The sequence below is a fragment of the Apostichopus japonicus genome, chromosome 17 (assembly GCF_037975245.1).
Source record: "Apostichopus japonicus isolate 1M-3 chromosome 17, ASM3797524v1, whole genome shotgun sequence".
NCBI lineage: Eukaryota > Metazoa > Echinodermata > Holothuroidea > Aspidochirotida > Stichopodidae > Apostichopus > Apostichopus japonicus.
The window spans coordinates 11,353,958-11,375,557 of NC_092577.1; the positions used below are offsets into that span (position 1 = coordinate 11,353,958).

At 35.5% G+C, this 21,600-nt stretch overlaps 2 protein-coding genes across 2 annotated transcripts in view; both read left to right on the top strand.

Annotated features, from left to right (window-relative positions):
* The first annotated feature begins 3,018 nt into the window (after nucleotides 1-3,018).
* The window catches only part of LOC139984816 (uncharacterized), a 153,854-nt gene continuing 135,272 nt past the window's right edge, over nucleotides 3,019-21,600 (top strand). The window contains exon 1 of the mRNA XM_071998904.1: nucleotides 3,019-3,168. The gene's annotated coding sequence lies outside the window, so the exon portion shown is untranslated. The remainder of the gene's footprint in view (nucleotides 3,169-21,600) is intronic.
* Nucleotides 15,518-21,109, top strand: LOC139984566 (uncharacterized). Its single transcript, XM_071998508.1, has 2 exons — nucleotides 15,518-15,540; nucleotides 16,414-21,109. The coding sequence occupies exons 1-2, from the start codon at nucleotides 15,518-15,520 to the stop codon at nucleotides 17,915-17,917; spliced, it is 1,527 nt and encodes a 508-aa protein (XP_071854609.1). The 3' UTR covers nucleotides 17,918-21,109.

Consider the following 21,600-nt stretch of genomic DNA (forward strand, 5'->3'; position numbering starts at 1 on the left):
ACCTCCACCGAAAACAATATACTACTTGTACTGAATGTGGTACTTCTACATATCAAATATGAATTTGGTCTGATCTTCTCTTCTTGAGATATCGTATTTACAAGGTTTATATAATTTGACCCCTGGTGATCCCAAATGACATTGACCTCCACCAAAAACAATAGGCTTCTTGTACTTAATGTGGTACTTTTACACACTAAATATGAAATTGGTCTGATCTTCTTTTCTTGAGTTATCGTGTTTACAAGCTGGGCGTCACAAACGCACTCACACATACACACACACATACGCCATGGAGTAAACAATAAACAAATAACTTCACTCTTATACGTTGTACTGTACGACAATTAAAACAGAGCAGTTCCTTGTCACAGCAAGATGATACCATAATTAAACACATTATTAAGAACCAGAATGTGTTGGCTGAAGTAATATAGGTATGTCCGAAGAATATTTTACAGTTGCTTGATTCTAAATCAGCGCATTTTTCGAAGAAAACAACAAATTTATGTTGTGATAAACGTAATTTAAATAAATGCATTTTTAAACACTGTCCGTCTCCTGCAGTCTCCCGAAATAATAACACAATCGCGGCGCGGGTCAACCAAATACAAAGTCGTGAAATATAGTTGCTTCTTTGGGTTACTTCCGGGGCAGGTTCACTCTGTTGGGGACGTCTCTTGGGTAGGTTAGCTCAATGGACGGCTCTAGACTAGCTTGTTCTTTCACTCCCTGGTATCTGGGGTCCATTGACCTATCAGCTGTCAATTACGTTACTAAATAATTACCAGATATATTACTTAACCTCGAATCTAAACTTATAAATGGGTCTCATCAATGTCCTTAAACAAACTTGAAGATACAAATCCATCCCCAAGAATATTCCTACCAAAACAAAATAGCTATTAAACTGTCTATCTCTCCCACAGTTCTCAAAAGTGATAGAGGCTTGGAGCCACCACATGTATTCCTAGAAAACAAGGACCACACAAAACAACTACTCTGTTTGAAAAACACAAAGGTCACACAGGCCACCTTGAAACTTTAGGGAACTCCTTAGTCTACGAAAGTAAGTTACTCATTGTCAAGTGAATAAAACAAAATAAGAAATGGTAAGAAAAAGATCAAATGAGTAAAAAAATTGGAAAATGAAAGAAAATGATGAACATAAACAACAACAAAACATTAACCAGGCTATGCTTTGGTTACAAAAACAATCCTTTCTGAGTTATATGACTTCCTCGTCACCGACAACATGACCAACACCCAAATCCAATTGCATATAGAAAGAAGTAGTCTTCCTCTATGATGTGTAAACAGAATGTCTTGGGCAATAGCATTTTCATCCTTTCATCACATCTCTGTTCAGCAGCTTCTTTGAGCCGTTTTTCAGCATCTCGTGTCAGACACTGAGACAGCTGTTCTGTCTGCTCGCTACCACATCTTCAGGCTTTCAGAAACTTGAGCCCTGATTTTCCACAAGTTTTTGTTGTGCCAGTGAAATATCTGGAGAGGAAGCACCGCAAATATCCTTTTCTTTGGCGCTGATGGGCCTGCACTTTGATCTGCAACAAATCGAAACCAAATTTGTTTGGTTTATACAGTATTTTAAATTTCCTGTCGATCACACTATGGTTCACATTAATTGTCTACACTGGAACTCAACTGACTAATATGCCATTTCATATTCCATTTATTTCAGTGTAAGCCTGGAGCCATGTTCTTGGTATGGCATAGTTACAAACACACACACTACAAAGGTTTGAGGACACATGCAATCCTACTTTACATGATTTTCCATCCTAAAAGAAGGCCTTACCATACTTGCATCAACATAAAATAAAATAAAACAAGCAAGATGCTTTGATATAAAATATTTAATTCCAAATTTTTAAAGAGTTGTAACAAGACTAGGTGCTACTAAATCGAGTGCCATACTGACGCTAAATAGCTGGAAATATACAAATGCCAACTCGCTTTGTTAGGTGTACAAAATACACGAAGGGATCTGAGACTAGGCAATATTGTAGCATTACATATGGCCTATATACTTAGAGGCCTAAATATAAGCTACATTACACGCTACATTTGTTTGTGTGTTCGCCAGTACTACCAGCAGCCATAGACACATGCTTTGGCCTTAGTTAGGCCATGTTTAAAAAAAAAATTACTCCAAGACTCGAGGCTAGACCAAAGGCCTAGGCTTTTATGCCGACGTTGCACATTGATAGGCCTAACGTTAGTCTGCCCATCGATCCTACACTGGTGTTGATTTCATTTCTTTGTTTCATGACAACAACAAAAACCATGAAATAAATGGTATCATAACATAACAGATACCAGTATAAAGTAGCTGTCGATCTATCCTTCATGGGTGATACGTAAATCACTTCTAGTCTTAGGCAAACTAGTAGTAGCATGGTATTGAAGAGCCTTGTCCTAAATTGTCGTTTATTACGTAAACCAGGGAGCTGTTCCCTGCATATACACAGTATTTGCATGTACATAACGCCGAGCCAAGCAGTTTCTGTATCAGCTGACATATCACATGACACACAATAAGGATTTTGATTAGCTCTTACTAAAAAAATCAAAGCGGACTAAATTAGTCCGTGTTAAACTGCTGTTAACTCCTAAAAAAAAAAAAAACACTTCCCTAACCATCCAACATCGAGAACTGTAATTAGCATATGAAAGCACAACATAATATAAAACGCTGCGTCGGAAAAGTCCTAACAACGCAAAGCGGACTAAATAAGTCCGTCCTAAATTTCTGTTCACACTTCAGATAACACTTCCCGAACCATCCAACATCCAGAATTGTAATTAACATATGAAAACACATCAGATTATGTGGTCAAACAGTAGTACTAAATATGTGCAACTAGAGTGAACGATATCGAGCTTACCCCGATGGATTATTGCCGCCATTTTCAGGAATTCCCCTCTATGTTGCAACTTCGTCAAAATACGTCAATACAAGCTGTATTGAAATATACTATATTTGCATATAGACAGTACAGTACTTAGTTTAGCCGCATGTAAATTGATACCGGTAATTCGTACAAGAAAAATTATTGTAAACTGTGTTTTGTTGCAGTTGTTATCTTTCTTGAAGCACACTATTATTGATATCAACCTTTGTGTGAGATCTTGACGATAGAATAGGTAAGTGAACATTCACTCCAATATATTTGTTAATGTCTGCCGTTTGTCATTTGCCATTAAAAAGAAATCGTTCGATATATGCAATTGCTAGCAAGTAGATCCTCATTGGGAATCTGTACATTATGTTTCATTGTAACGGCCGTATTCCATAATGTAGCCCGGAATTGTCTAGATTGGGTATCTGTTTGTACTGCATGCAGCTACCATACTAATAACATTTCAATCATGATGGTACAGAACAGTTTTCCGCAATTTGATGAATTGAAAATTATTGATTTCTTATAGATTTCAAGAGAATGAATCTGGTATAACTACTGAAATTTGAAACTTCAGTATAAGTACAAATCTGAATTTAAGTACCTTTCTTGAGTTGATCATAAGCGGGCATAGTTTCATTTCAAAGCATAATTGGAACAAAATTTGAAGTGTTCTAGGCTAATTCAACATCTCATCTATCTGGTTAAGGACATATTGATGGTTGAATATAATCAAATGTTTTACGATGGAAAACACAATTAAAAGTCACCAAAATGTTCACGGGAGACGATGAAACGAGACTGCAGTTATACTGTACGTACATGGGACAGTGAGCCTTCATTTGACGGGTATAGCCAGTCTGCTGTGGGGTTTGTGTACAATGTATATGTGATAACAAAATCGAAGCAAACAAGATATTGTTGTAAAGATGGAAGTGAAAAGTACAAATGGAGTTCATCTAGCCTATATAAAACGGTTTCTTTTAGCGGCATTTATAGCAAGAAGTGTGATCAATTTAATACATTTTGAGTAAATATTGGTAAAATACTAACCCAATGCAAACATTGTGTCTGTAGATTTTCTAAAAACGGGAATGACACTTTTATAATAAGGGTTTTATATTGTATGTTCTCCGGTAACAGAGTTGTTGACAATTGACAATTCATAATCATAGACGTTAAATATGAATCTAAGAGACTGATTTCGGTCAGCTTGCGTCTTTGATAGCCAATGACGCGATTTCCTGCTTGCAGGAGGATCTAAAATACATACTATTCATACATACATATAATGTATGCTGAAATCGAAGTTATTATACTTCTAATTACGCAGCTAGGCGCATGGCTAGGATGTTCAACCGTATTTTATGGAGCAAAACTGAATGTTTACAGCTTTATAAGAACCTCGACTAAAACACATCATTATACGTATATTGGTTTATTTTGCTGGGGAAGGAACCCCAGCAGCCCAACATATGAGAGCCTGTTTTAATGACACAACTACCACATCCCTTCCTTTATCCTTCATTTGCCGTTGGTCCTTTCACATAGGTGCAGCAAGAGGGGGGGGGGGTTGCAGTTAGCATGAATATATAAAAACGAACGGTAGGCTAAATACTGGCAACTAGAGGAAACGGCTCTTTCTTTCCTGATAATCAGAAATGGCAATGTATTGTATAGTATAGTTGTAACTGCACAACGATGATATTTTCATGAAAAATGATGGTGTTTCATGGATATAAGAAGACTTACATCTTAAGCACATTGGCGTGTCTATCAAGAGGTATAGCGGTAAGAGGATTTAGAGGCAACTTATGCTATCATTCCATTATTGTTACTACACTTGTGGATACTACTTTGCGTGCGTATGGGCACCCATTTTAACAATAAATCTATCATTTCAATTTAATTACAGATATCTACAAATAATTAGAGATATCTAATATTCCAAACGTGCGTGTGTTATAACATGTGTCATTCAATGAATCAAATTTAGCATGTTCAGAGAAGTGTCGTTCTCTGGTTAATATGGCTAGAGAAGAAAACATTATGATTAGTAGATCACACGCTGGTATAAACATAAGCCGCCTATCAAGTATTATATATACCTTGGTTAATTATGTTTTACTTTTTGAGACTTCTTTACCATCCTAGTTTCGCTCGGTATTTATGTTGAGGGAGGAAGGGGGGGGGGGAATTGGTTGGGAAGGTGGGCAGGACCCCCCAGGGTACTGCTACTGACTGCTGCATTTTTCAGTTTTACATTTCCACCAAAATTCCTCTTTAGCGCGATAAGACTAGATCTGCAAGTTTAATTGCCTGTTTGATGTTTATCGTAACTATTCTAATATCGGACTTTTGGAACTGAGAGCGCTGATTTTCAAGATTTATATAATTAAGTCTATCCACTAAACTTTATTCAAATAAAAGTCTGTGAACAAAGTTTACCTTTGACATCCATCACTCCCAGCCCGCCTCCCATCGCGGTATTTGCATAACTGCCTTATGATAGCTCGAGAATTTCACTTAACATCTAGTTTGATTATTGCTTTAGTATTCCTCATGCACGCGACGATTACAGCAGTATTAGTAAGTTGATATATTATTTTGTAAATAGCAGAATCTCGTCATCAAGACAAATGGCTTCGTCAACTCCTCTCACGGATCTGGCAGAGAATTTCTTCAAGTGTTCTGTTTGCTTGGATCAATTTCAAGAACCGAAGCAGTTACCATGTCTTCACCGATATTGTAGAAATTGCTTGAAGACACTTATTCAAGGAAGCTATGCTGGAAAGCTTAAGTGTCCATTGTGTAAACAGGAATACGTGATACCAGAAAATGGTGTTGACGATTTCAAGACCGACTTCCATATGAATAGTATGCTTGAGTTCATGCAATTGCAAAAGTCTTTTGAAAATAAAGATTTGAAGCAATGTATAAGCTGTTTCAAAAGTACTAAAGTTTCAGCTTATTGCTTAAAGTGCAGAGATTACTTGTGTGAACAATGTTACAAGGTCCGCGTTAGCAGTAGAATGTTTACAGATCACAAAACCCACATTCTGAGATTGGGTAATATAGAAGTAAAGAATATGACACTGGATAAATTAACATCACTAACGGAAGATCCCAGGTGCCATATCCATGACAAAAAAAGAAGCGCAATTATGCTGCAGCTCTTGCAGATATGTGCCTGTGTGTTTGGCTTGAACATATAATAAGCACAAAGCACAAAGGCATGACCTGCATGACGTAACTGAAATAGCAGAACGTGAAAGAGAGTTACTGAAACAAGAATTTGTTGAACTAAATAAATACAAAGATAAACTATATGAATTGTCAACGAAAATACAAATTACAAGACAGAAGCTGAATGAAAATGCCATGAAAAAGACAGAAAGACTAAGAAATCAGCACCAGCAACAGACACACAAGATTAAAGATCAATTTGCGGAATGTACTAAGAAACGAAAAAGAGGTTTAGAGGACATCGGAAGCAGAAAAAGAGATAACGACCGTCAGATCACTCTTAATTTGAAAAAAAGAATTGGGACAAGTGAGAGAGAAATATGATAAAATCAGGAAAACAGCAAATCAAAAATATGGCAACGAATCTGAAGAGTTTATAAACAAATGTGATGAAACTGAGGGTGCACTTGTAGGAAAACTTCGCAGCCTAGATGTTAACTTAAAGAATTTGACAACAGCAAAAGACCTGCTTGTAAATCGAAATAAAGTTGAACTAAAGCAAATAAAAGAATATTGCGAACAGGTTATTAAACGGTAAAAGGACGTTACAGCAACGACCTCATATATTCTTACTTCTAAGGACGATTGAAAACACGCTCAGTGTATCCCTGATATTAGAGCAGCCTGTGAACCTCTAATAGAAGACATGAAAAAAGAATATCCAGAGGTAGAATACTTATCTGATTTCTTTATCAGTGATATAACGAAGGTTATTAAAGACAACGTCACGATTGCTCAGCATAAAGAGTTAGTGGTTAATGATGCATGTTTCGAAGCTAAAGGTTGGTATATTCTTGATATTGCAAGCAGAGGAGATGGCAATATTGTCACAACTCGCAATGCATCTAAATTGAGCTCACACATCACTGTGTCCAACAGGAAAAGTGAAATACAACGACAGGATCAGATGAACATTCATGTAAACAAACCCGTCCGCGGTCTGTTATCTGAGTCCAAAGCTGTAACATGGGATGGTTGTTATGAAATCGGTATTTACGATGTACGTGATGGTGCATATAGCAAGAAGAACGTTCGTAACGGCATTACAAGTTGGCCATCTGATCAGTGTGTGAGTTGTGTAACTACTGATCCTGTTAAGAATCATATTATTGTCGGTACTAATAGAAGACATGTGTATGTATTTACTGTTCAGTTGAATTATAGTCACATGTTAACCCTACGAGATGTAATCCATGGGGCTTTGGATATCACTGTACAAAGAGGTAATCTCCTTGTCTGTTGCAACAGAAGTGATAAAGCATGTGCAGTCACCGTGGAGGAATCACAGAGTATGCTGATGTATGAATTCACCAAACCTGATTTTTTTGGATGGGACTGGAGACCTACCAGTGTGTGCACAGACACGAATGAGTTCATCTACATGTTATGGAACGCAGCCATGTCGTGTCATCGGGGATGTATACTGGTACAATACAGTCAGGATGGCCGACAGTTACTCACAACAAGAAGAGTAGAAGGTAACTTTTACCGCTTGTCAACATTTGCAGAGAACGGAACGGAAAAACTTCTAATATCAAATATGATTTGGGGAGAGTTGTACACGTACGACCTATTAGTGACGTAGATGTAGGAAATTATTATTGGAAGTCATTATTGGAAGCGACCTTAGAACTTCAAGGTGCGCTCAACCTAAAAAAAAATCCTGACAGACTTATAATCTCTACAAATAGCAGTATGAATTATACTTTGTTAATGTATTTCAGCAACTAGTTGGGAGAAGTGATATCTAAATGATATCTGCCTGGTGGGAATATCTTAGCTCACAGTTTAGAGTCACTAATGTTAACGTCCAAGTTGATTCCGAGAATATAAAGTGTGTGAAGGTGGGCCCCCATTGAACGTAACCCATGGAAGATGCTAGAGCGCACTAAACGGGATATAGTATTTTTTTCAAAGTATTAATAACAGGGATACACTAAAACAATGAGGAATGAATGAAGAATATGCCGAACTGAATTCACTATAAATTCCAGTCAGTCGATTTATCAAATCCAATATTGAAATATTTATATTCTGGCCACTCTTCCTGGCGAGTCCATGTAAATATGGTCGATCACTGCATAATCTTCTAATATTTCTTTTTTCTGTAAATACCATAAGTTTAGAAGACGAATGATAATATACAGTGCTGACTGTGCCTGTTGGACTAGATCAGAACATCATAACCACATAAAAGTAATTCAAACTTATTATTGAAAATGACATCGTTTTATTGTCATAGACACCGTAGACTGTAACTAAACCGATCTATATATCATATCCACAGTACTTGATACGCTCACAAAAACCGATCACAACTAATGATTGATACAGGGTATCGTTACACATGCACCTCTGACTGTACCTGTATGACTATAAATGTACATATTTTTTGATATACACATAAAACTATATAGAGTGTACACACATTAACCAATCCTCGGTACTTGATACACACATAACTAATTTAAACTATGTATTGCAAAGAACATCTCAACGTATATATATTCACCGATGACTTTATCTTTGTCTTTAGACTTAAATGCCTATGTCTTTTATGACTTAAATGCTGACCTAAATAGAAATGTAGCGAGCTACGGGCTGGAGCTATTCTAATCTCTATTTACTTTTTATTGCTGGTTGTTCTGTTCATCCCTAAGTTAAAAATATTCACTAAAAAAAATTGCTGGTTGTTCTAAGTTTAAAAGTTTCTAAATTTTTTCCTAGTTTAAAAATCACTCATGCTTATCACTATTGTCGTCCTTGTATGTATATTAGCCCTTGTATTTAATTGATCTTGTACTTTTGCCTGACGATGGAGTAGTGACCACTCCGAAATATAGCAGTATGTCGTTGTTAAAAATATCCGCTTGTTTATCTTTTATATTATAAGTATGGACCACTACTATTTATATATATATATATATATATATATATATATGTATATATATATATTTATATATGTATGTATATATATATATATATATATATATAAAGGAGAGATCCTGTTCCATTTACCTTTCACTAACTCATGGATACCATTTAATTTTCACACTGTTGCAATGTGACTAGTCACTTGTGTTGCAAGTTATATGTGACAACTATACAGCTCAACTTAGGAGCGGCAAAATGACTTGAAGAAATGTAAAACATTCCTAAACTACCCGGATTTAGACTTCTATATCATACGAAAGCTATTCAAAATCAATGAATTTCAACCGCTTCGTAACCCCTACATCGAAGCTTCGTAACCCGCTTGGTAAACCAGCAACCCTCCCTACCCCTTGTTGTTATATAATCAACAGAATTCAAAACACAGTTCTCCATGTTTATTACATGTCAGCTTCAAGACCAAAAAACTGCATACATATACGGACTAGTAGTAGGTACACGTCGGAAATACTTCAACTTAGATAAGACTGGAGCATGGATGGTGGCATGTTTCTAACCCTGGAATTTTCAGTCAAACTAAAGTCAGAGGAAATTTAGAGGAAAAGTAACATTTCTAACTTGATATTGCTCTCTTTCAGTCATTTATTTTACCTTCCTTGTTTTATCCTTCGCCTGAATTAAGTGAGACAAAAATGTCAAATATGTCAATCTCTACTTATAGTTATGGTTTTACTTTTATGTTTCGGAATACAACATTGTAAACGAGGTATAGGTAATATAGAAAGAGAAAGCCAGAATTGCAAAATGCATTGAGGTTTCCACAACTTTATTGCACTAGTTTTCTGCTTGTTAACCAGAAATAGCTTTCACAATATCAATGGCCGAAACCACCATTTTGATGTACAATTACAATATGGCATGGTAAACATAGGTCAGTCTATTGTACGTGGCAATACACACCTCCACCAAAAACAACAGGGTTCTTTTACTCATTATGATGCATCCACACACCATGTCTGAGAAGTATCCACGAATCCCATCGTTAGATATCATGCAAAAGGAATTTCAGAGTTTGACCTTTGGTGACCTCAAAGGAGATTTGACCTCACAAGCAACAGGATTTTTGTACTCAATATGGCAAATCCATGTACCATGTATGAAAAGTATCCATGATTTCTATATGGAAATTCACGTTTTAAAAGTTTGAAGGCTTCGACACTGGAATATTTTAAAAGTTCTCGCTATTTGCCGACCGAGACTAAAAATCTACTCTCCACAGCGCAAAATGCACTCGCCACTATGACTGCTGATCAAATATCCATAGTTCACATCTACAACATCAACACTTTCTAGGAAGAAAGGTTAGGTACGTAGGCAGATACATGGTGCTACGTAATTGCACATTGGAAAATTATGTTTCTGTGCAGTCTGAAATTTCAACTTTGTTCAACCAAAAGAAGGTGATGAAGAAATTAAACATGTCGCAGTATCGTCAATAAACAGCTAGGCCTACTGTTGTGTCTCAAACATATAAATATAACACATCTGAAAAACGCCTACGTAGATAGCTTGGCTTATGTCACATTAAGGCTCCTCCATTAGCGCTCAATCAGCGTGCTTTGGGAGTCATTTTTTAAGAAAATAGGCAGAATGGTTTTACATTTTGATACATTAAACAGTGCGAAGCATCTACACATAACGGACCAAGGTCATAAATATTTACTCATTTTGTCTAAAATTATAAAAAGAAGGCAAACCCATTGTTTAGGTGCAAATGTTCAACTTGTAAATTTGGTACACAGTCAGTTTGTGTTTAAATTATGTGCTCTTCCAAAATGTTCTCCAATATCACTTCTCTACAGAATGTAACCATTTGAAGCTGAATTAACATTTCACACGTTGAAGGTACGTGAAACTTTCCACACCATCGATGGAATAGACTATGAAAAATCGTTGAATTTGATTCATTGAATGAAACATTCATGAAATTCCGTCACGTATAGTTTGATCGGGAGTGTTCTAATATGTTAAACTTTACACATGATATATTCACTTTGTTATGTTAAGTTATGTATATTGTTTTTCGTCATGTCTGTTTTAAACATATAACTTGAATTGATATATGTATTATACTTGCATATACACTGAGTGCAATATAGCCTCATGTAAACGTGATAACAGATAAGTCATAACGTGATAAGCTGTACCAGGAGTATGATGGTACTTAAGTTGTGTTTTGGTGCAGTTATTGCTATTTTGTTTTGAAGCACATTACAATTGGAAACAACTCTGAGGCAATACCTTTGTCAGAAATCTTTATGATAGAATTATGTAAGTGAACATTCACTATGCTGTAGTTTGTAATGTCTGCCATTGGCCATTTAACATATGCCATGAAACAGAAATCGACTACGTAGATCCGCATTGGATTATGTACATTGTTCCATTGTATAGGACGTCTTGGGCTATCCAGTTTATCCAAATTTATCATGAATTCCCCTCCAAGCCTCTTTCTGGGTTGTATAGAATGAAACTGGATGTGATCCGTGGTTATACGGTTCTGCTCTTAGCAACAAAATGACCATATAGGGATCGCCATCAACTTCTTGGGCTGGATAGCTCATTTGGTATAGCTGGGCTTGTAGTCCAGAGGTCACTGGTTCTAATTCTGTTCTACCTCTGAAGGTCTTCGTTATATTTCATGGTCTTAAATAAACATTGTTCAATTTTGACAAAGACCTATACTAAAGATGACGGTATTAGAGGAGCGTGGCTGATCATACCGTAGATTAATAGAAAATAAACAGTTATGAGTGAACACATACACGTGTCCAATTATTTTTTTTTGTACTAAATCACACGTAGATTAGGTACGTTACTCTATCAAGATTACTTAAACAATAACTCTGTTTTGAGCTATTCAAGTGATTGCATATCTTAGAAATAATGCAAAACGATTTTCATATAGTTTTAAAAGCCATATTTTTAAATGTTCATTGATTTAACTGTTATTATTGAGTTAAATAAATACTTCCATCATGGTGGTACAAAACACTTTTTTTCTCGCAATTTGATGAATTGAACATCTTATAGACTATAAACATAACGAATCTCGTAACTAATGAAAATCTGATTTAACGCATATATATTCTTGATACTAAGTTGCTCACAGAAACTTTGCACTAAAGTTTATATTGTATCATATCTGGACAATGTTGTTAACATGCGGATATTTCATGAAAGCAATGATGGTGCTTCATGGATATATGAAGATCTTCCTCTTCAGCACAGTGGCGTGGCCAGAGGGATATCGGTAAGAGGTTTAGACGCAAAATGATGACATCATTTTATTATTGTAACTACAATTGTGCATACCACTTTTGCGTGCGTATGGAAAACCATGTTAACATTGAATCCACAATTTCAGATATTTGAATTTAATTGCAGATATCTTCAATAAATCATAGATATCTCAAATTCCATACCCGCGTGTGTTACAACATATTAGCAAGTGGTAAGACATTTTTCGAAGTATGTTTGACCGTGGGAGGGGAAGAAGCAGGTGTCTTTTATGTGTTCTTTATCTTATTTTTCAATAAACTCTTCAGTTTCGTCGTCAAATGTTCTTTTAGCTGTGTCTTTGACACGATCATATTCTCTCTTACTTGGCTCATTTCTTCTTCTTACTTAAAAAAATTATTTGTCAATTTCTTCGCTTTGTTATCTGTTGTCTATGATAACCATGTTCTTTGTGATTACCGTGTCTACAAATAAAGCAAATTGATACATTTCTATAAGAAATACAACATAAGGTTGTGGCGGGGGCATTGTGACAAAGATCAGACAAAAATTCTCTACATGTAAAACAAAACGTTGAAATTGTGTTAATTCTTTGTGTAGCTCACAAATGTCTTCATTTTTGCATAAGTTTTTGCAATTGTACAAACTCAAGAATACAATTCAAATGAAAATCAGTTCAGAAATCTTCAAAGCTCCACTTTCTGGTACGATGCAATCCTTTTTACATCACATACAATTACGTGTTTTTACCATCACTGGTTGGAATGACTGTTTTAAAGCATTCCTTGCAATATTGATGAAGAACTGTACTTTTGGTTCGTTAAATTGATCCAAGCATACAGAGCACGACAAGAAGTTATTTCAAGTCCTTAAGTGATGTAGCTAAGGCCATTGTGGTGGTAGATGAGTTTTGTTTCTGTTGGTCTAGAATTTATTTAAATTTTGGTAAGCAACTGTTGCGAATATTATTTATGCACTACGTCACAGCATTGTAAGTAGGCGAAACAGTAAGAAGGTGAACAGGTAGGTGGTAAAAGTCCAGCCAGGATTCGAGCCCGGGCATCCCGCGTGATATGCAGACATCCTATTTAACAAGGCTTTGGACGCTTATCGTATGCCCAGAGGTATGAAACCGGTAAAGAAGGTTGAAATCCCACTTAAGGCATTCGTGTCACAGAATTAATTCCGTACCACTCGACCGCAGTGATTCTATTGGTGTTAATGGCTTTGTATAACTGTACACCTGTTATAATTGTCCTTAGTGCACCTGTTTGCTTTTGAATCTGGCAATATACACATAATTACAACTTTTTAAACGCAATATTCTCACAAAACAGAGACAAATTTGAATTAGGTATAATTGCTGTAACTTGACAGTATTAACAAATTTGTGCAGACTTTTTATTCATTCGCTCAATCAGCCTGCTTTGAGAGTCGACAGTTTTCAAAAAAAAAAAGAGGCAGAATGATGTTTAATTTTAATTTGTTAAACGGTGCGAAGCATCTACGAATTACGGGACTAGGTAATAGTTTTTGCAAGTTTTATCTGAAATTATACACAGAAGGCGAACCATTCCTTTGGTGCAAATGTCCAAGTGCAGGTGAAATTTGGTACACAGTCATTTTGTGATTAAATCACATATGTGCTCTTCTAACATGTTAACCAATATCAAGTCTTCACAGGATACAACCTTGTCAGGCTGAAATAAACATTTAACACGTCTAAGATAAGTGGAAATTTTCCATACCATCAAAAAACTTGATTATTAAAAATCGTTGGATGTGATTGATTGTTTGATTGACACGTTCATGAAATTCCCCACGTGTTTTGGTCGGGAGTGTTCTAATCTGTTAAAGCTTACACCTTATTCATCCACATTGTTATGTTAAGTTATGTATATTGGTTTTTCTGACTGTCTGTTGTGAAACACAAACATCCTTGAATTGAAATATATTATACTTGCATATACACAGAGTACAGTATAGCCTAATGTAAACGTGATACCGGTAAGTGGTATAAGAAATATGATTTCAAATTGTGTATTGGTGCAGTTGTTACTATTTTGTTTTGAAGCACATTATTTATTGAAAACAACTCCGAGGCAATACCTTTGTGTGAGATCTTTACGATATATTTAGGTAAGTGATCATTCACTCTTCTATATGTTTTAATGTCTGCCATTTGCCATTTGCGTTGAAACAATAATCATTCGATATATGCATTGATCGACTACGTAGATCCACATTGGAGTATCTACATTGGGTTCCATTGTAACGGACATACTCTCTCTTGACTTATTCACTCTATCCGAATTTACCATGAAATCCACTTCAGGCCTCTTTCTGGTTTGTATCGAAGGAAACTGGGGTGTGATGCCTGGTTATACGGCATGCAAAGTATTGCGGCCTCTGCCCCTAGCAACGAAATGGCCATATAGGGATCGCCATCAAGTACAATGACTGGATAGCTCATTTGGTATAGCTGGGCGTGTAATCCAGAGTTCAATGGTTCGAATTCCATTCTAGCTCCGAATTTCTTCGCTATTTTCTATTGGCTAACAAAACATTGTTAAATTTTGACAAAGACCTAGTCTAAAGATGACAGTAGGAGAAGGGGCGTTGCTTCGGCACTCTTTGCTCACACAGCGGATCATACCGTGGATTAATGCAAAATGAAAAGTTTTGAGTACATACACGTGTCCAAACAGTAGTTTTGTCATATAGGTGCCGACACTATATACTAATCCACACATAGATTAGGTAAGTTACTCTATCAACGTTACTTAAACGATAACGCTTTTATTTAGCTATTCAAGTGATCGCATTTCTTAGAAATAATGCAAAGTTATATATAGTTTTAAAAGCCACATTTTTAAATGTTCATTGACTTAACTGTTATTATTGAGTTCACTAAATACTTCCATGATGGTGGTAAGAAACAGTTTTCCGCAATTTGATGAATTGACCACCTTATAGACTATCAACCGAACGAATCTGGTAACTACTGAAAATCTGAATTGACCCATATATATTCTTGATACTAAGTTGCTTTTTTATATTGTATAATACCTAGACAATGTTGTTAACATGCGGATATATTCATAAATGCAATGATGGTGCTTCATGGATATATGAAGACCTTCCTCTTCAGCACAATGGCGTGGCTAGAGGGATATCGGTAAGAGGTTTAGACGTAAAATGATGATATCATTCCAATATTGTAACTACAATTGTGTATACCACTTTTTCGTGCGCATGGAAAACCATTTTAACATTGAATCCACAATTTCAGATATCTGAAATTAATTGCAGATACCTACAATTAATTGGAGATATATAAAATTCCTTGCGCGCGAGTATTATAACATGCAATCAAGTTGTAGGAAATTTTCCGAAGTATGCTTGACCCTGGGAGGAAAGGAAGCAGGTGCCCCATTCTCCAAATGGCCCTGTATATTAAAACAATATCAAACATTCACAAAAGCAAAACAGTTCGAGTGGGAAGTAACTCATACATATTTATTATTTGAAAAGTCTACGAATAGCAGATAATACCTAGGTATAAACAAAATACACTTACCAATTATTAAATGTATCATGGCTCCTTATTTTATTTTTTGGCTACTTCGTTCCGAAATTTTCTGTTGGAAATTCTTCTTCGAAGCAATAACAATGGTTATAAAAGTTTAAGTGTAGTTTGGTGGATAATGTAACTATCCCTATATCGTGCATGTGGAACAGAGAGATCTGTATAAAGGAAGAAACGTATAGCTTTTTCCAAAATGTATGGAAGTCAATCTAGTAATATTTTACAATTAAAAGACTTTGGACTTTCCAAAATTTTAGCAGTTCACGCTATCTACCTCAACATGACTGTAGGAAATATATGGATAGAGAAACCTCACTGAAAACTAATTTCATTAATGTTTTTTAATTAATTTTTCCTCATGATCGTGATACATTCATTTAAACACATTTGAATGGACTTACAATAACAGGACGTCTACAGCAGTATGTGTCAATTTCTATTTTATTATTTTGTAAATTGCAGAATCTCGTCATCAAGACAAATGGCTTCGTCAACTCCTCTCACGGATCTGGCAGAGAACTTTTTCATGTGCTCTGTTTGCTTGGATCAACTTAAAGAACCGAAACAGTTACCATGTCTTCATCGATATTGTAGAAATTGCTTGAAGACAGTCATTCAAGCAAGCTACGGTGTGACGCTAAATTGTCCATTGTGTAATCAGGAATACGTCATACCAGAAAATGGAGTTGACGATTTCAAGACTGACTTTAGCATAAAGGGTGCGCTCGAGTTCATACAATTTCAAAACTCTTTTGAAAGTAAAGATTTAAAGAAATGTGTAAGGTGTTTGAAGAATACAAAAGTTTCAGCTTTTTGTATTAAGTGCAGAGATTACTTGTGTGAGCAATGTTACAAGGATCACGTCAGCAAAAAAATGTTTACAGATCACAAAACCCACATTCTGAGCTTGGATAATATAATATTAAAAAATATGACACTGGATAAATTGACGTCACTTACGGAAGACCCCAGGTGTCATATCCATGCAAAAAAAAAAGCACAATTATGCTGCAGTTCTTGCAAAAATGTACCAGTGTGTTTGGCTTGTAGTTGTATATATAACAAGCACAAAGGTCATGACCTTCATGACGTAACTGAAATAGCAGATCGTGAAAGAACATTACTGAAACAAGAACTTGCTGAATTAACCAATTACAAAGGCCAATTATACGGCTTACCAACGAAAATACAAACTACTAAGCAGAAGCTGAATGAAAATGCAATGAAAAAGAAAGAAACATTGAAAAATCAGCACAAGCAGCAGGCACACAAGATTAAAGATAAACTTGCGGAATGTACTAAAGAACGAAAAAGGGGTATAGATGACATCGGATGCAGAAGAACAGAAAACGACCGTCGGATAACTCTTGATTTTGAAGAGGAGTTGAGCCAAGTGAGAAAGAAATATGATAAAATCAGGAAAACAACGAATCAAATATATGACAACGAATCTAAAGAGTTTATAGACAAATGTAATGAAACTGAGGGCGAACTCTTTAAAAAACTTTGCAGCCTAGATGCTAACTTCAAGAATTTGACAATAGCAAAAGACCTGCATGTAAATCAAAATGAAGATGAACTAAAACAAATGAGAGAATATTGCGAGCAGGTTATTAAACGGTACGAGAACTTCACAGCAACGACTACCTTTATTTTTGCTTCTAAAGACGATTGGACAGACGCTCAGTGTATTCCTGATATTAGAGCAGCCTGTAGATCTCTAATGGTAGAAATGAAAAAAGAATATCCACAGTTAGAATCTTTATCTGATTTTGTTATCAGCGATGTAAGAAAGGTTGTTATTGACAACGTCACGATTGCTAAGCAAACAGAGCCAGTGGTCAAACTTAAAGATAGATGTATCATTGATATTATAAGCAGAGGAGTTTCCAAGATTGTCATAACTCAACAGGCAGGGTATTCACACATCACTGTGTTCAACAGTAAAGGTGAAATACAACTATAGATTGATAAGGTCAGGACTAGTCAACATTGGCGTTACTGTCGTCTGTTATCTGAGTTCAAATTTATAACAGTTTGGTGGCCTGATGAAATCAGTATTAATGATGTTCGTGATGTTGCAAATATCAGGAAGAATAGCTGTGACATCATTACTAGGTTGCCATTTGGTCTGTACGTAAATTGTGTGACTACGGATCCTGTGAAGAATCATATTATTGTTGGTACTGACAGCAGAGATGTGTATGTATTTACTGATCAGTTGAATTACAGTCACAAAATGACACTACCAGATGTAATCGATACATCGTTTGATGTCACTGTACATAGAGGGAGTCTCCTGGTCTGTGACAACTCGCGTGGTAGATCATTTGCAGTCACCATGGAGGAATCACAGAGTGAGCTGATGTATGAATTCACCAAACCAGATCTTGATGGATTGGACTGGAGACCCATCAGTGTCTGCACAGACAAGAATGAGTTCATATACATGCTATGGAATATAGCCACCTCCTATCAGTGGGGATGTATTCTAGTACAATACAGTCAGGATGGCCGACAGTTACTCACAACAAGAAAAGTATATGCTAACGTTAACCGCGTGTCAACATTAGAAGAGAACGGGATGGAAAAACTTCTAATATCAACAACGAGATGGGGAGAGTTGTACACGTTCGACCTAGTAGTGACGTAGATTTTTCAAATTATTTCAACTCATTATTAGAAGTTACCTTAGAACCTCAGGTTGCACTCAACCTAAATATACAGAAATGTATTCATCGAGATATATGACTTTAACTTTCTTTCCAAATACAAGTGATGTAGCCGAGTGGACAAAGGAGGTGGCATTTGAAGCAATGAGGCTTAGCAATTGAGAGGTTTGGGGTTGCATCCACGGCCAAGTCATGGTAAGGTGGATTTCCTATCCAAGAGCAATCTAGGGTTTTTCCATCGGAAATGACTCTCTAAATTTAAAAATATTCCAAATTTGAGTTAAAATGTTGATTTGGAAGCCATCCGACGTGAAAGTTGTAATCCATAAGCCTTTGCGGCCTTTTCTCAAACATTTCGTAAAATAACTGCCAGATTAGTATTATGATTATCATTATCGCAATGTTTGATTTCTTTCCTTGTATTATTATGTTTGTTTTCATTTCCTGACAGACAGATGATCTCTAAAAAGAACCATAGTATGAATTGTACTATGTTAATGTATTTCAACAGATAGTTGGGAGTTGTGAAGTCCAAGTAATATCTTCCTGGTAAGAATTATCATAGCTCACAGGTGAGAGTCACTGGTTTTAATGTCCAACTTGTTTCTGAACATATTCCGTGTGTAAAGGTGGGGCCCCTTGAATGTAGCCCTTGGTAGAGGCTATAGGTGCTAAACGAGAATAGGCAATTCACTTAGACATAAATAACAGGAATATACTAAAACAATGAGATATGAGTGAACCAAATTGAGTTCCCTGTAAATTCTAATCTGTCAATTTATCAATTTCGATTAAGAAATATTTATATTCTATTAATTCTTTCTGGCATCCATGTGGATATTTTCGATCACCGCTGACTGTACTTGTTGGACTAAAATGGTAAAATTTAGCCAAAGTACTTGATACCCACGTAAAAGTTAATTAAAACTACCGTAAGTATTAAAAATGACATCGTTGTATTAGCATAAACAACGTTGACTGTACCTAAACCGATATATCGTAGCAACAGTTCTGGATACAAAGGACATTAAACCCAATAAAATCTCAATATTGAAAAAGAGCATCGATGTACAGGCACTCTTATACGTTGTTCCGTTTTTATTGAATTTTATTCTATCTAACTGTAAAAATTGATCATAAACAACATTTGGAACGTCAGAACATATATATATTCTAACTTTGTGGTTCTTGTTGTGGTTGTTTCAGAAATATTTTCTTATACAGTTTTCTTTTTATCAAGGTTAAGCTGAGTCATATCTTATTTCTTTGCCTTTGTTCGTAAAGTTACCCTAATCTACTTTAAACGATAGTTTAGTACAAGATATATTTATCTTTATCACATAATTCAATAAGTCATTTCCACATTTATTTAAAAATGACACCACACCTGATGTAAGTTTATCTGATTATATTTAGCTTTAAACTCCTGCCTTCATTAACACGTTCTGCTTTGTGTCTGTATTTGTGAAGCACTTGCCAATGTTGTTGGTCTTCTAATACACGGTCATCCTCTTTATTACCCTTAATGTAACATCTGTCTGAAGAAACATATACGATATAAATATATATATATATTTTTTTAATACAGATTGAGATATTATATCTCATGTCAGTAACATAGCATATGAACCTATTTAATTTCAATCGTTGTAACAAACCATAAATAAAATTTGCTAATCTAAGTTAATATTTTGTCAGAGGATACTTAGTTTTTCACTTATTTTAGTAAATAGAAACAAATATATGATCCTGATCAAAACGGTCTTTGAAACTAAACAGAATGCGTGATTTGCGTCAGATGATTGCACCTGTATTCGAGTTAAATAATCGAGTTTGTCTGGATGGGTACATTCCACAATACTAAGGAACACACGCATAGACGCATTAAATGTTCAACGTCAGTTTAATACAAGTAATTATTCATTGCTGTTATGGTAAAGTCTGATTAATCTAGCTTCTCAATAGAAACCTTAACTAACAATTGGCGTATGCCGTTAATGATGTAACCAATATATGCTATGGTGTGTTTGGTAATTAGGTAAAATGAGTGTCTATATTGTTTAACAATGACGTTTGTGAAGTAGTTTTTTTCAGTGCAATTGTATTATTGAAATAAGGGTAAAATGGCTTCAATGAGTTGGTGAAGAATGAATGGAACAATATCTCTTCTTCCTCCAAAAAGCGGAATGCATGATCATGTTGATTCCACATTAACATCCTTTGTTCGAAGAAATTGGAATAGCTGTTGTTAATATGATGAGTGGCGATGTTAAGACCTACGAGTTTCTTTCATTGCTTTGTATTTTCAACACGATTGCCTCCCACACTACGATAAAAGGAGGTCTGTCATATATAGTAATGTGTCACAGAGAAAGGATGTCTTTGATTGATCGTAACTGATAATATCGCAATAATTCATTTTTGTTTAATGTGAGGTTCCTACAAAAACGGGAACATAAATAGATGTATTAATTTGAGAAACGGTACCAACTGATGGATATGTTATGATCATCTTTTGTATCTTCTGCTTACTTTCAACGCATTTAAATTAGTACTTATCACATTTGGGAAATTTCAAAATATGGTTTTATAATGCCATTTTCTAAAGCAAATCTAGACAGATAAAGGCATTTAATTGCATCCATTGATATGGATAATAGTATCACTTTTGAGGAAGTATCCACAGAAAGCCTTTCTTGGATATGGCAGTTGTAAGTGATGGCGCTATAGTGGGATAATGACAGAAACAATTGCCTTGCTTATCATTATTCTTCTTATGAATTTCGATGTAGGTAGGATTTTGTGATTAAAATCACGAAAAGAATAACAAAGTTGGAATGGGGAAGAAGTGTAAATATAAATAATATAAATTCGAACTTTAAATGTTTAAGATTGAATGGAATTCACCTATTACGCTGATAAATATAGCGGCAAGTTGAGTTAGTTTAGTTTGCTCAATGCAAACAATCTTCGGCAG

Bases quoted from the DNA above. Each gene is read 5' to 3' on its own strand.
- LOC139984566 (XM_071998508.1), top strand. From the start codon at position 15,518: ATGGCGTGGCTAGAGGGATATCG. The intron at 15,541-16,413 runs GTAAGAGGTTTA...TGTAAATTGCAG, and splicing joins GCGTGGCTAGAGGGATATCG to AATCTCGTCATCAAGACAAA.